The sequence below is a fragment of the Peromyscus eremicus genome, chromosome 9 (assembly GCF_949786415.1).
Source record: "Peromyscus eremicus chromosome 9, PerEre_H2_v1, whole genome shotgun sequence".
Classification (NCBI taxonomy): Eukaryota; Metazoa; Chordata; class Mammalia; order Rodentia; family Cricetidae; genus Peromyscus; species Peromyscus eremicus.
Window position 1 is genome coordinate 3455069 of NC_081425.1, and position 15081 is coordinate 3470149.

The window sequence follows — 15081 nt, forward strand, 5'->3', positions numbered from 1 at the left end:
ACACATGGTGACTTATTCTTACTTATGAATGCCTAGCCTTAGCTTGGTTTGTTTCTAGACAGCTTTTCTTAACTTAAATTATCCCATCTACCTTTTGCCTTTGGGTTTTTATCTTTCTCTATTTCTGTATACCTTTCTTTACTTCTTTCTGTGGCTTGCTGTGTAGCTGGGTATCTCGCCCCTGGAGTCTTAACTCCTTCATCATTTTTCCAAGATTTCTCCTCCTATTTCTTCTCTCAGCCTGCCAGCCCCGCCATTCTTTCCTCCTGCCTCGCTATTGGCTGTTCAGCTCTTTATTAGACCATCAGGTGTTTTAGACAGGCACAGACTCACAGCTTCACAGAGTTAAATGAATGCAACATAAAAGAATGCAACATGTCTTTTCACCATTAAAACCAATGTTCCACAGCATAAACAAATGTAACACATCTTTTAAAAAATATTTTACTATTAATTATTTACGTGTACATGTGTGTTTGTCCATATATGTGCCTGTATCTAAGTTAGGGCCATCCCCTGGATCTGGAGTTACAAGCAGTTGTAAGCTGCCTGATGTGGGTGCTGGGAATTGAACTCGGGCCTACTGCAAGAACAAGACATGTTCTTAACCACTGAGCCATCTCTCCAGCCCCAACACATCTTAAAATAATATTCTACAACACTGAAAGTTGAAGACAGCCTGGTTTGTCGTGACGAAAAGGGTGGGGAAAGTTAAGATGGTAAAGCCATAAAAGCAGGCTGGGCAGGTACCCTCTCCCTGCACTTTCCACTTGACTCCTAAGTCCCCAGATTTCTTAACTAGCTGGTGAAGCTTTTTTGTGATTAGAGGAATCAGTATTTTAGTGTCATTCATTTTTAGTTACCTTCACTGATTATCTCAGATTGGTGAAATATAGACATTTCTGTCATTTCCACAGTCTGGGATATCTAAGAGCATAGCAGGGCATCTGGCAAGGGGGCAGGGCATCTGGCAAGGGCCTTTCTGCTGTGCTGTAACATGACAAAAAGGCAAAAGGAGTGTGCTGGAAAGACAGAAAAATCTGGCTGAATCTGTTTTCACCATGAGCCTACCCCCATCGGGAGCGCAATCCAATACAGTCATGAAGACAGAGCCCTACATCTACATCATCTCCCAAGGGTCCCAGCTCTTAGGACTGTTAAAGGGTCAGTCACATTTCAGCATGAGGTTCGGGGGATACATGTACCTGGAGTTTTCCTGTGTCCACCCGGCTCCTGTAGCCGCTCAGACTCAAGTAAACACACAGAGACTTATGTTACTTATAAACTGTATGGCTGTGGCAGGCTTCCTGTTATCTAGTTCTTACATCTTAAATTAACCCATTTTTATTAATCTATAAGTTGCCATGTGGCTTGTGGCTTACCGGTACCTTTACATCTTGCTTCCTCTGTGTCTGGCTGGTGACTCCTGACTCAGTCTTCCTGTTCTCAGCATTCTCCTCTCTCTTTATCCCGCCTATACTTCCTGCATGGCTACTAGCCAATCAGCACTTTATTTATTAACCATTCAAAGCAACACATTCACAGAATACAGAGCGATATCCACAGCAGATACATTCAGACCCTAGCACATGCCTTTGGTTGGCGGACATTAACCTCAGTTATGTCAGGTTCCTGATTGGGAGGCACGTAATCTTCACTCTTAGTTGTGTGAGAGAGAGGGACAGAGGGAAGAACATTCTGCTACTGTTTCTGTCTGCCCATCCCCTTCTTACAGAAGGAACCAAAGGCTTATAGCTGTGGAGTACCCTGTGAGGGTCTCAGGGCTCAGTGCACTCACCTGTGGGACTGATGGACACTACCTTTCGGAGCATTAGTTCTTCCTGTCTCACAGAGTGGAGATCCCCACTGCAGCAGTACAGGTGAGCAGTGGACCTCAACACCATGTGGACACAGCACCCAATGGACCTCAGACACCATGTGGACACAGCACCCAATGGACCTCAGACACCGTGTGGACACAGCACACAGCTTGGTCCCTTACCCTAGTCTAGTTCTGTCTCTTGTGTGTCTCTTATGTGTCTGTCTCTTGACCTTCCTCCATGTTAGAGAAGGCTGAGCCTCCTGCCCCTGACTCCTGCCCCAGGGGCCGCCGGGCCTCCTACAGCAGGTTCCGCTTCCCTTCAGGCTGTGACTTCTCAGCTCAGCATAGTCCTTTTTATACAGGAAACTCGGGTGGTTCACCAAGGGCATTTTCTTGTCTTTTTTTTTTCTCCCCTGCCAAGGAGATGTGTTTTCCTCAGAGGACAAATTCTGCCATCAAAATCTTGAGCTTCCCTTTTCAGACAGGTTACCTTTAGCATTGCTTTTTTTCTGAGCATGGATGACACCAGCCATGTGGTAATGAGCTTATGCAAGAATTTCCGTGGTACAGGGCCTTGGCCTTGTGGGAACAGGCTCTCTGTGGAGTTCTGCTCTCACAGTCTTCAGTGACCCTCTTCTTGCCAAGGGCAGTGTTCAGTGGCGTATTTGAGCAGATGTGAGGTGTCACATTGGACGAACAGCAAGAAAGGGAGCACAGCTGCTTTCCAAACCGTCTTAGGTCAGGTTTTGTTGAGCCACACGTCATCCTAGAACTTGGTGACTTTAACAGTAGTGATTTAGTACGCCTCCCTGTTTCAGTTACTTTTCTATTGCTGTGATACAAACACTACGATCAAGCAGCTTATACAAGTGTTTATTTGGGCTTACAGTTCCAGGAGATTAAAGTCCATAATGGCAGGAACAAACTTCCGAAACCTCACTGGGAATGGCAGGAGTCTTTTGAAACCTTAAGCCTGCACCCCAGTAACACATCTCCTTCAACAAGGCCACACCTCCTGATCCTTCCCAAACAGTTCCACCAACTGGAGACCAAGTATTCAGACATAAGCAAGCCTATGGAGGCTGTTCTTATTCAAACCACCATACCATCCCCCCACCCCCTGTCTGTGTATGAGTGGGTGGTGTGTGTGTGTGTATGGATGCACATGTGGTACTCTCAATGGCTTGTGGCTGTGGTCAGCTGGAGGGTTGTAGGGGCTGTGCTCTGGAGGTACGATCTGTCCTCATGCAGCTGCTCCGGTGGGCCAGAACAGGCTTCTTTGTGCTGATGGAGGTGTTGAAGAGGCCTCAGCTGAGAGCTGTGTGGTCCTTCAAGGCTTGACCTTGTAAGCTATACAGGGTTTAAAGCAATCCCAGGCAGGCCCAGGTCTGGGGTGACAGTCAACTCAGTGTTTGCTAGAGCAGTAGACACAGATGTGTGGAGCTGTGGCCCTGGGGTCAGTGACTTGTTGGGGCTGTTTATGGGAGCACTCTGCTAGTTTGCCTCCTGCTGCCGAGGACTGTGTCCCACACACATGCACAATGAGCTCCGCTCCCGCCTCCCCCTTCCCATGTGGTGCAGCACCAGACTGCATCAGGCTGCAGCTTCTGTCTCTTCAGGGAGCTGTGAACTGAGATACCATCATCTCAGCCATCAGTGGCTGACACAGATTGTTGTCTCTTGAGACTAGGTGTGGGAGATGGTCTCTAATGGTTTCCAGCTCCCTCTGTATTAGCTGTCTCATGGAGGAACAGATAACTCAGGCCGGGCAACTTCTAGTTCTGGTTCTGTAGGTGCTGGGCAGTTCTGCTGGCCTTGGACTGGGGATGACCCCATGCATATGCCAGGACTTCATGGGGTCCAGGAGCTGGCCAGATGGGTCTCACCATGGGCTGAGAGGACCGCTGAAGTGACATTCTCTGGGATGTGTACAAGGGCAGGAGTCACAGGTAGTAACATTGTCCTGCCCTTCACTGGCCTCTTCAGTGTTGGAAGGGCTTAGGTAAATTATTATTATTATTATTTTTTAAACCTCTCAAAAGGAAGTACCAGCATTGTGCATGAGGATTGAGCAGTTAGCAGGCTGCTACCTGTAGCTGTTGCTGTGCCCAGGCTGGCTTTCCCCCAGTTCTCAGGAGTCCTTCTCTGAGAGTGTCAAGGGACAGTCTGAGAGAGAGACTATTCTTGTGATTTCTAATGTGGGTCTCGCTGGTGTCTACGTAAACCAGGTTTTGTTGCTGCTCAGGGAGCATTTGTTGACTATCAGTTTCATTGCCCATCTTGGTGCCGAGCCTGTGGGTAGAGAGGTGAGTGAGCATGGCCCCCACACTTCTCAGCTTGATCTGGAACATAAGACAGAGCAAAAGAGGAGGGTTGTGAGAGGGCAGTTCAGAAGGGTGAGTGACACCGTGTGTCTGTGGGAGGAGATTATACTAGAAAGTGAAGTGTCCTGGAATTGAGGAGTCCTAGAAGCAGAGTGAGAGCTGACAGGTGTTGTTGGCGTATGCACGGCAGTGGAGAGCACTTCTTAGACTCTTCTGGATGCTTAAAAAATGTGGATTGTATGCAACTCCCCCAACCCTCACTGGGCTTAATGATTTTCCCAGGTGATTCTGTTCAGCTGGGTGGGGGAAACACTGACCCACACCCTGGACTCGGAACTGGCTGGCATCCCTGGGAGAAAGAACAGAGAAAGAATGGAAGCCTAGGTTGGGATCTGAGTGGTTTCCTTGATTGAGGGCCAGTGTGAAGATTCCTTTGGCACCAGGGGCTGGACGAAGAGCTGAGGGCAGACTGTGGAGGCCAAGTTACAAGGGGCCAGAGGGCGTGGCTGATGGGGCTCCAAGGAGGGCACTGTATCAGTGGTGACCAGCATTGCCTAGCCAGACTGCTGTGGACGGGGAGGCAGGTGCAGAGGACAGGCAGGAACCTTCAGCAGAGAAGCGTGTGAAGTGGGAGGAGTGCTGAGCCCAAATGGGGTGCTTCTTGTCTGTCCAAAGTGGGAGGAACCCGAGCGTGCTGCCCAGGGCAAGGAGCCAGTAGAGAGAGGTGGGAGGAGAGCTGTCCGAAGGGTTGCTGGTGAAGCTTTGCAGAGAGGATGGAGTCCAAAGTCCCGAGATTGGCGTTAGCCTTGAAGAAAAGGAAGGCCACCCCACTTTATCCTGGAGGGAAGGAGGTAAGAGAAGTTAGACTGGAGGTGATTCTGCTGGAGGAGGGACATGGGTGTCCCTCACCCACGTCTGTCTATACTCTGGCTGCTTGTGTGATGTGGGAGGGAGCAGATGGACAGGCTGCGTTGGAGGCAAGATGCTGCCCCCGCTTGCATTTTCCAGCATTCTTTGGGGATATTCCCAAAAATGACTTTGAAGAGTGCTTACCTAGTAAACCTGGCAAGTTTAAAAACGGGAAATTTTAGGGTTACCCACCAGTTTCTAAAACAGCCCCCACTTGAGGAGATTGCCCTCAGCTCTGAGATCTTAGACTATCTTGGCAAATGAAGGGTCTTGGAAAACCGTCCGAGTGTCTGAAGACAGTGGAGCTGGTTCCAGGACTGAAGACAGCAGCTGTCCAGGCCAGGGCTGCTGTCAGTTCCCAGCTGAACCACAGAACGTTGTTTCAAGTGCACATGAAGGTGAATGGGTTTTCTCCTTGGACTTAGTGGGAATGTATTTAGCTTTTCTGTGAAACAAGGAGGTCATGGCCAAAACTGCAGTCTCTGCAGTCCTAGAAGTTTCTTAAGCAGTGTGTGACAGACAGGGCACTCCATCCACTGTGCAGGGTGCGAGCGCCTTTCTCCCTTTCTCCTTTCTTGTGGTGACTCTGGAGCACCGCACATTGTTTGTGCCATGTCCAGCATGTAGACTTACTGTAGCTGTATGTGACTCCGTGTGAGAACGGGGCACCTGTGACTGTTAGTGTCTGGTTCTTGTCATACAGTGTAGCGCAGCGAGGCTCCCAAGGTAAACCGTAGTAAGCCAGGTGCTTGGAACTTCAACTCTGAAGGCATGTGAGTGGCTGGCACCCAGTGACAGCAAGGTCATTGTCACTGTGCCGCTAGTGTTGGCATGTCCTGTGCCTTTAACCCACCTTGTCACTGCCACAGATAACCTTTTTTCCTTGTCTTTCCCTGCCTCCTTCTCAGCCCCTCTTTGCTCTCTTTCTTGTCCCGTCCGTCTCCACCTCCCCCCCCCCCCCCCCAGTACAAATTCTTTGAAGGATTAATAATAGACTTGAGGATCAGCCAGCCGCCCTTTTCTTTCTGTGAGAAAATGTGTTTACCAGACTGGCTTGGGGGCTTCTAACATCCTTGGGAGTTGCAGGTTCTGTCATTTTGCTCTGAGACTGTCTCCTGCCCCCTGTTGTGACACCAAGCCCCTCAGACAATTTCCAGATGTGACTGTTCCTGCTGAGAACCCTGGGACAGGGCTGTGTGGGTGTTGGGACCCAGTGTCCAGACTGTCCTTGGGCATGGGTGCTGTGTGTAGTCAGACTGTCCTTGGGTGCTGTGTGTCGTCGCACCTTCGGGCTGATTGATGCTTCAGTGCTCTCAAAGTTCTTTCATGGTAACAGCATTTGCGGGCAATGGGGTCTGGATATTGTTCTGGTGAAGAGGATAGCTGTAAATGTCAGCTAGTCGGGATGCATTTGTTGGGGGTTGAAGCGGTCTGTTATAATTAGGTTGTGTTTTCTTCCCCTCCCTGTTAGGTGAGAGCAGACTCACCTGTACTTTAACAACTGTCCATCTGGAGTTAGGACGTGTTGGAGATGGATTGAGAAAAAAGTAGATTTTTTGCTTGGAGCAAATTTAACTTCTGACCTTTTCCCTTCCCTGCCTACTGAACCCAGGGACTCACACATACTAGGCAGGCCTTCTACCACTGATACATTGCCAGTCCCAGAGCAAGTTTTAAAATGAGCTAATTATCTATTCTGATGCATTTTGGTATACACTTCAAGTTTTGTTTTCATTATACAAAATTTGCATCGTTTTTGTGCCACACTCTGTGTTTAACCTACACGTGTAGGTAAGACCCAGGACTTGTAGATCCTGACCCTGAAAAACTGTAGTCACAGCATCATGGTCCTTGTCACAGGAAGCACAACAGTCCCTCCAAGGCACTGGTCAACACACAGCATTCTAGGTAGAATGAAGAACCAGCTGTGGCTCTGGAAGTCTGATGTCTCCTCCTTCTTCTCTCCGCAGAACCTGAAAGCAGACCCAGAAGAGCTATTTACCAAGCTGGAGAAGATCGGAAAGGGCTCTTTTGGTGAGGTGTTCAAAGGCATTGACAATCGGACTCAGAAAGTGGTTGCCATAAAAATCATTGATCTGGAGGAAGCTGAAGATGAGATAGAGGACATTCAACAAGAAATCACAGTGCTGAGTCAGTGTGACAGTCCATATGTAACCAAATATTATGGATCCTATCTGAAGGTAAGGCTTAAAAATAACGCTGCTTCCCGTTATGCTGCGCTTGGCTGAGTGGGGAGAGCGGACACGGAAGACTGACAGCGCAGCAGGTTTTCAGAGCTAGGAGAGAGCGAGCCTTTGACCTTTGCATCGAAAGGGCGTGACTTTGATGGCGTTATCATCATCATCATCATCGAAAACGTCACTCCTAGGATTTTATTTTGGTAAAAGCAGTTGGTGTGGATGTTCTCTCAGAGAAGAAGCGGTTTGAGTGGGGCTTTGTTGTTGAAACTGTTCATTAATTTATAACAGTAACCACTAGTCACTCAGGGTGGCTGTGAGTAGCCACAAAACCTCTTGTTACCCTCAGCTGTGTAGCTGACGTAGCTGATGGGCCCACGCTCAGCGTGTAAGAATGCAGGTGAGTAATGACCGAGTCAAGCAGACGTGCCAGTGTGGAACAGTGCAGGTGTCCCTGGCCTCCCCCCGTTCTTCAGTGGTAAGGTTGAGTTAATGCAGTGGCTCTCAACCCCTTTCGGAATTGAACGACCCTTTCATGGGTCGCCTAAGAACATCAGAAAACACAGATATTTACTTTAGGATTCCTGTCAGTAAAATTACAGTTACGATGTATCAACGAAAATAATTTTATGGTCGGGAGTCACCACCACATGAACTATATTAAAGGGTTGCAGCATTAGGAGGGTTGAGAACCACGGTATTAATGTGTTCCGACCCTGTGTGGAAGCTCTCTATCGTGGTGGATATCATAGGGTTATCCCACCACTAAGAAGGCTCAGTGATTCCTGTGTTCAGGCCCCTGGACAGGTGGCCGCTCACTGAGCTCATAAAAGTAGCATCCTTAAAACTGGAGATTTAGAGCAGTTAAGAACTGGTACAAAAACATCTCGACAGGATTTCTGTGGAAGCCAGAACTTCTGTGTGGAAGCGCGAGCATTTTTCGAGGAAGGCAGCAGAGACGAGGCCTGTCCCTCCTCCGACCACCTGCTGGACACATCTACTCTGGTGTGAAGGCAGAGGATAGAGTTTGGTTCTTGTGGAAACAAGATGGTTGTCAGTCTAAGGTTGAAAATGTTGAGACTCATCAGTTCACCAAAATGAGTATTAGGAAATGAGAATTAGGTGGTCGTGTTAACTCTTGTTATGACGAGAAAGCATGGCAGTCTGTCGCTGCTGCCTTTATGTAGGTTTGAACTGAAGTGGTGACTTCTCCAGTTAGGAGGCACTGGGCGTGGATCTTGTCATCATTTTTGGTGTGGGGCTGCTAGTGATTTTTTTTAAACATTCTGCTTCCCCATTTGTGAAATGGGGAAGACAAACACCATGCTCTTGACTGGATGTGACCAGGTGCTTCCAGTCTTGCCCTTACTGCCTTGCAAGAGAGCTGTGACCTGGAATTGTGAGCCTCATAAACCCATTTGTCCTCAGTTTCTTTTGTCGGGGTGTTTTATCACAGTAGAAACGAAAACTAGAGTAGTCGTGTAAGGGGAAGGCCGCGGCACACTGCCAAACGGCCGGCTTAGATGGATAGGTAGATAAGGCCGCAGTGGTATAAGGGGAGAAGCAGCATGCTGCATCCATACTCTACACTTAAGTGGCTACAGAAGGCCTGGAAAGGTCTGAAAGATGGTGATACTCCATTTAAACTGAATTCACTATTGTTGAAGTGTTTAATTTGGGGGAAACTAAACTAGCTGGGCTATTCACCGGAAGCCACCTTCTGCCACAGCCACTGTACCAGCTTTTCTACCACAGTAGTACTGTACATGAGGTCCAAGGAATGGGGTGGGCGGAGGCAGGACCAGGGAATGCTGTGGAGTTGTCAGTCGGCAGCGGGTCAGTGTGGTTGGTGTGCCGCAGGACCCCTGCCTGTCCCTGCTCCGTGCAGCCTCTCAGTACATAGCCTGCTGCTGTATTTGGAGGGATTGCCAGCCTGCCAGGTCTCTGTGTTGGGGTTACTGATGGTCACGGCCAGGGCTTTTCTCTGCTCTTCTGGCAGGTGCTCCACCAGGTGTCCCCTCAGGCTGCCCATTCTGCAGGGTTGGGAGCCTGTTGAGTTTCGTGTGCCTGGCACATAGAGGGTTGTTGGCCAATAATGACTTGAAAGCATTTTTTTTCTTTGTTTTAGATATTATCTCAGCCACATGACTCAGAATCCATGTCTGAAGCTCACTGTTATGTGCTAAAATGGGGTTTTTATCCTGTCCTTTTAGAACCACTTATCTGGTCTCTGGCCTCATCTCAGTTCTAAAGCAGGTCAGGTGTGAGGCTCTGATAAAAGAACAAAAGTGTTTGCTTCTCAACCCTTCACTTGGTGTGCTCCCTCATCAGAGTGTCACTGCTAAGGACACACGCCCCACGGGGTCATTGTCTCGTTGTGTACAGGGAGGTTTGTAAGCTTTTTTTAAAAGTTAGTTCCTAAAAATTGTTAGGGTATTTTACCCACAAGATTCACCAGAAATGGATATTGAAAAGGTCCCTGACGAGTTCTGGGAAGGACCTATGCTGGTGAAGGTTCCGTGGTTTCGGGTGCATTCCACACCTCACTTTAGAGGGCTTTTCTCAGCCATAGTCTTCTTCTTTTCTTTTGTAAGTTGAAAAATCACTTTACTTGTTCTGGGGAGTTGTCCGGAGTCTCCTCAGAACTTCTGAAGCTGCTCCCTGGTGCCAGCAGCCTGGTGGCCTTGAGCACTTTGAAGCACAGGGCTTGCACACGCCCACGGTGACAATGTCGCTATCTGTACATCCCTGAAATGGGGATAGGCACACAGACATGTTCTTGTGGTACTTTTCAAATGATTGTACTTTTGATGTAATGGGGATGGCCCCAGCAGAGGACAGTGGTCCTCTGCATCCTCATCTTGGTCACGACACCAGACAGGGTCTGACCTCAGATGGAGACGTTACAGTGTATGTAGGTGCCCTTGATGGCCTCCTTGGGTGCCTTGAAGCCTAGACTGATGTTTTTGTAGTACCAAAGGAGTTTCTCCTTGCTAGTTTCTTCCAGCAGAACATACTGTGGTGATACTGTGTTCCCCAAAATATTGTGCACCCTAATAAACTTATCTGGGGTCAGAGAACAGAACAGCCACTAGGTATAGAGGCCAGAAAATGGTAGCACTCACGCCTTTAATCCTAGCATTCCAGAGGCAGAGATCCATCCGGATCTCTGAGTTCAAAGCCACACTGGAAACAGCCAGGCATGGTGACACATGCCTTTAATCCCAGGAAGTGGTGGCAGGAAGCAGAAGGGTATATAAGGCGTGAGGACCAGGAACTAGAGCTGGTTAAGCTTTTAGGCTTTGGAGCAGCAGTTTAGCTGAGATCCATTTGGATAAGGACTCAGAGGCTTCCAGTCTGAGGAAACAGGATTAGCTGAGGAATTGGCAAGGTGAGGTGGCTGTGGCTTGTTCTGCTTCTCTGATTTTCCAGCATTCACCCCAATACCTGGCTCCAGGTTTGTTTTTATTAATAAAACTCTTTAAGATTCATGCTGCAAACATACTTCTTGGTTTGAAAGATTGTGGGCTGCTTTTGGTAAGTAAGCTCGGTCTGCATGTCCACTATCCTCCCAGCAGGTGAGGAAGAGAGAGGTGGGCCAACTCCCAGGCTTCCCTGTTCACTACTCAGTTATATTGGACTTGCTGGCTTGTCTTTTCCTACCTGCCCCAGAGGAAATTAGTTTCCTCTGGTGAAATGAAAACTAGTCATTTCACGCTCCAGGAAAGAGACAGAAAGGTGCTGGTGTGAGTGGCCAGTGTCTGTGATGGAGTATCTGTCCGTCTCTGGTCTGGGCTCTTTCCTCTAGCATAGTAAATGGCCAGTTTTTTGACCTTAGATATTCTGAGTGAGCACAACAGAATACCGTTAGCCCCTGTGTGTAAACTTTGTGCTGGCTAGTCTTACGTCAGCTTGGCACATGGTAGAGCCATTTTGGAAGAGGAAACTTCAATTGAGATAATGCTCCTACCAGATTGTCCTGTGGCAGTTGGGCATTTTCTTGATTGGTGTGGGAGGGCCCAGCTCACTATGGACAGTGCCACCTGTGGGCTGGTGGTCTTGGGTGCTCTAAGAAAGCAGGCTGAGGAAGCCATGGGGAGCAAGCTAGTAAGCAGTATTCCTTCAAGGCCTCTGCTTCAGTCCCTGCCTCCAGGCTCCTGCCCTGATGTCCCTGGATGATGGACTGCAGGCTGTAAAATGAAATAAACCCTTTCCCCCCAAAGTTGCTTTTGGTCATGGTGTTTTATCATAGCATTAAAAACTAAGACAGTTTCCAGGGGAAAACACCCATAGTGCACTCTGCCTTGCAGGTATTGTATTATAATCTAAGAAACATTTTTATATCTGGAACAATTTATCTTGCCATGTGAAAAAAACGGATCCTGTTAGAACCTGGCAGATACTTTCCTTCCTTCTGACCTTTCCAGCTATTTTTTCAGAAAGCCAATCCTGGTATTGTCCCAATTCCAGCGTATTTAGTAGTATTACGGCTGCTCGCTCAGGAGTGCATCTTGTTTCAGTTCCATGTCTGGTCTGTACAGACATCTACACCCAGGAAGTCTCCTCAAAGCACAGGCTCTCTCGCTCCCTTCCGCACTCCAAAGACAGAATCCCACCATGTTTTTATTGGTGTGGAAGAAGTAAGATACTGTTTTAATATTAGTGCTTGAGAGGTGATTGACATTTACTGGGACTGGAGTCACTACACCAGGTCACCCATGTGGCACAGTCTTGCCCTGTTAATACGAGGGTGTTCTGTGAGCTACGTGAGTATAGCATTGTGGCACTCTTCTGTGTGGTGCGTTGGTTCCCACTGACCACCGCATCGGTGGCCTTCCCTCACTGGAGGTCTGAGACCAATGTCTATAGATGGTTCTGGTTGTCAGTGCTTCTGGCTTCTAGTGTGTGGAGGTCTGGGATCGTCTTGTATACCCTGTAGTGCATAGGACCACCCAAGTGCCAGAAGTCAGTGTGCGTGGTGGTGGCAGGTGTGTTTCGTTTTAATGCTGAATGTGTTAGTTGTATTTGAGTTGCTGTGATGCAGTATCTAAGAACTGACTTAAAAGGAAGAAGATTTGCTTTGGTTTCCCATGTCGGGTTTGGTCCACGGCTCTTGGCTCTGCCCCTTTGAGACTGTAGTGAGCTGTACATGGTAGGTAGTGAGCAGAGTTACACACCTCAGGGGTGTCGGGAAGCTGAGAAAGGAGGGCACAGGCCCTTCCATTCTTTTCAAGGACACAGCCCCAGTAACTCGCTTCCTTCCTCCAGGTTCCCTGCTAGAAGTGCCACTGCACCATCAGCCAGGGCCACGCCTTCCTGCACAAGCCATGTGGTGGTGGTGGGGGGGAGGGGAGATCGGGGGAGGGGCACGGGACCTCCAACACCACAGGACGAAGCCAGAACACTGACTGATACTCCATTGCACGTATATATCACATTTTCACTTGTCACTTTGAGGGATGTTTGGGTGGTTTCCACTTTCTGGGTGTGAATAATGTTGCTGTGAACCTTTGTTGTGATTTGTTCTGTGGACCATGTTTCTGTGTCTCTTGACTGTACCCAAGGTGGAGTTGTTGGGTCATACACAACACTGTGGTTGGCCTTTCTGAGGAGCTGGGATCTTTGTTGTTGTTTTCTTTTGAGATCTTTATTTTATTTATTTATTTATTTTTTTGAGCCTCTCACTATTGTGTGACCCTGGCTGGCCTGGAGATCACTGTGTACACCAGGCTGGCCTTGACTTCTAGAGACCAGCCTGTTTCTGCCTCCTGAGTGCTAACTTTTGTTTTGGGAAAGCTATCCATACTATTTTGCAAATGGTTGCTTATAATGGTGAATTATGGTTCTTATTTCTGTTCATCTGTTTCATTTTGTTTTAGATAGTCTCCTAGTGACTGCAGAATGGTCGGTCTGTCTACATAGGGTGCTCTCAATCTCACCATCCTCCTGCCTCCGCCTCACAAAGCACTGAGATTCCAGACGTGTGCCACCATGCTGGGTTCTCTCTGGGCTCTGATGATACCCTGTCCTGGCTAATGATGTTGAGCATTTTTTTTTTTTAATGTTAAGAAAAGTTTCTAATTTTTCCAAACCTCTTAGATAAAAGCAGTATTTTGTTATGCTTATCTGTTATGAGTAGTCAGTTTGACTGGGTCTGTGCTCTTGGCCACTTTGATTTCTGTTGCATTCTTTTTTTTTTTTTTTTTTCTTCTCTCTCTCTTTTTTTTTTCTTTTCCTCCGAGACAGGGTTTCTCTTGTTTTGGTGCCTGTCCTGGATCTCGCTCTGTAGACCAGGCTGGCCTCGAACTCAGAGAGATCCTCCTGGCTCTGCTTCCCGAGTGCTGAGAGTAAAGGCGTGTGCCACCGCCGCCCCGCTTCTGTTGGATTCTTAGTTCGTATCATCTGGAAAGTTCTCGGTTAAGTCTTCTTTCATCCAGTGCTTGAAATGACAGTTTAAGATATTTTTCTTCTCTACTTTTAACTATGGTATATATGCTTCCCTACTTTTAACTATGGTATATATGCTTTGTTGGTGTATCCTAGATTTTAATGTGATTAATTTATCCAGTGAGAGGAAACCTTAGTATTTCTGCTTTTGAGGTACAGTTTAATGAACATAACTGCTTCCTTGGGTTAGAAATTTAACTTTTTTTCCTATCTTTATAATTTAGCCTGCTACATGTAAAGTGGTGTGAAGCTATGGCCCAGGGAAGAACCCTTGCATCCCGTAGACCATGGGGTGAGCCATGCCACTCTGTATATAGGTTTGAGTTTTCTGTGATATTAAGTATTTATTCATCACACATTGGTTTAAGGTCCCCCGGAGCTCTTCCCCTCTGCATCTCAAGAGTGGGGATGCTTGTGTGTTGATAGGACTTGGGGTTGACTTCTTACAGGGTTTAGGTGGAGATCTACAAGCTCACTTTTGGGGAACTGTTGTAGAGAAACAGGGTAAGATATGCTTAGAAAGAAAAGGGGGGACTGTCAGTTTTCTGCCACTGCTGGCCATTCTGACCCCAAATCCCAGAGGTCTGTGGACTCAGCCCAGAGACCTCTTCACTGTGTGTTCACTCAGGCTCAGGACCTGTTTCTTCTTCTGCCCACCCTCCTGAGTGAGTCTGTTGTCTTTGTGCTCAGCTTGCTTTTAGTGTGTGTTCCTCATGAGTGGTGGGAGGGTAGACTCAGAGGCCACTAAGACTGGACAGGGCCTTCTGGGGCAGGTGGTACTGTTTGTTCTCTATAGACGAGGAAGCTATGGAAGGAAGGTTGTTGGTTGGGACAGGGACAGCCACATTTCCGGTCTGTGTTTTGTGGCCCTGAACCTGACTAGTCTTATCAAATACTGTTTACCCTCAGTTTCCCTTTTTGGGTTCCTTTACACTGGTGGCTTGTCCTTCTCCTAAGGGTATTTCAGATAGTGTTTCACATTTGACAAAGTTGGGGTAGGAGGGAGGGGGCACGTTGGTGGGGGGCACCCTGACAGCTCTGTGCTGGCTTCTCTGCCCCTGCTTCTTGCTCGTTGGCAGTTTGTTCTCGGTCTGCACTGTCTGGGGTCCTGGCACCTGCAAACTTACCGAGACTGTGCTGTGGCTCATGAGGCCCCACTGGGAGCTGGAGCAGTCCGTACAGTGGGCCTGCAGGCCCCTGACCCACTCACTCACCGTCTCACCTGCCCGCAGTCTGGGCCTGCCACATAACCTCTCCAGACAGCCACCTCACGTGCCCTGGTGCCCAGCTTTCAGTGTGGTATTGGGCAGTCTTACTGCTCAGGTGACCTCACCTCTGCACTTTCTCTTCTCTCCACTGCCTTGCTCCTCCTTACTTGTGG

The 15081-nt window shown here is 48.2% G+C and overlaps 1 protein-coding gene across 2 annotated transcripts in view; it reads left to right on the forward strand.

The window, feature by feature from the left end:
• The window catches only part of Stk24 (serine/threonine kinase 24), a 69578-nt gene that overhangs the window by 14553 nt on the left and 39944 nt on the right, over positions 1-15081 (forward strand). The window contains exons 1-2 of one of the 2 annotated variants that reach the window (XM_059273186.1): positions 4875-4997; positions 7026-7256. In XM_059273186.1, coding sequence (XP_059129169.1) covers positions 4920-4997; positions 7026-7256 — 309 coding nt within the window. In that variant the 5' untranslated portion in view covers positions 4875-4919. Of the gene's footprint in view, positions 1-4874; positions 4998-7025; positions 7257-15081 lie in introns of those variants that run through there. The other variant, XM_059273187.1, reaches the window with a different exon arrangement.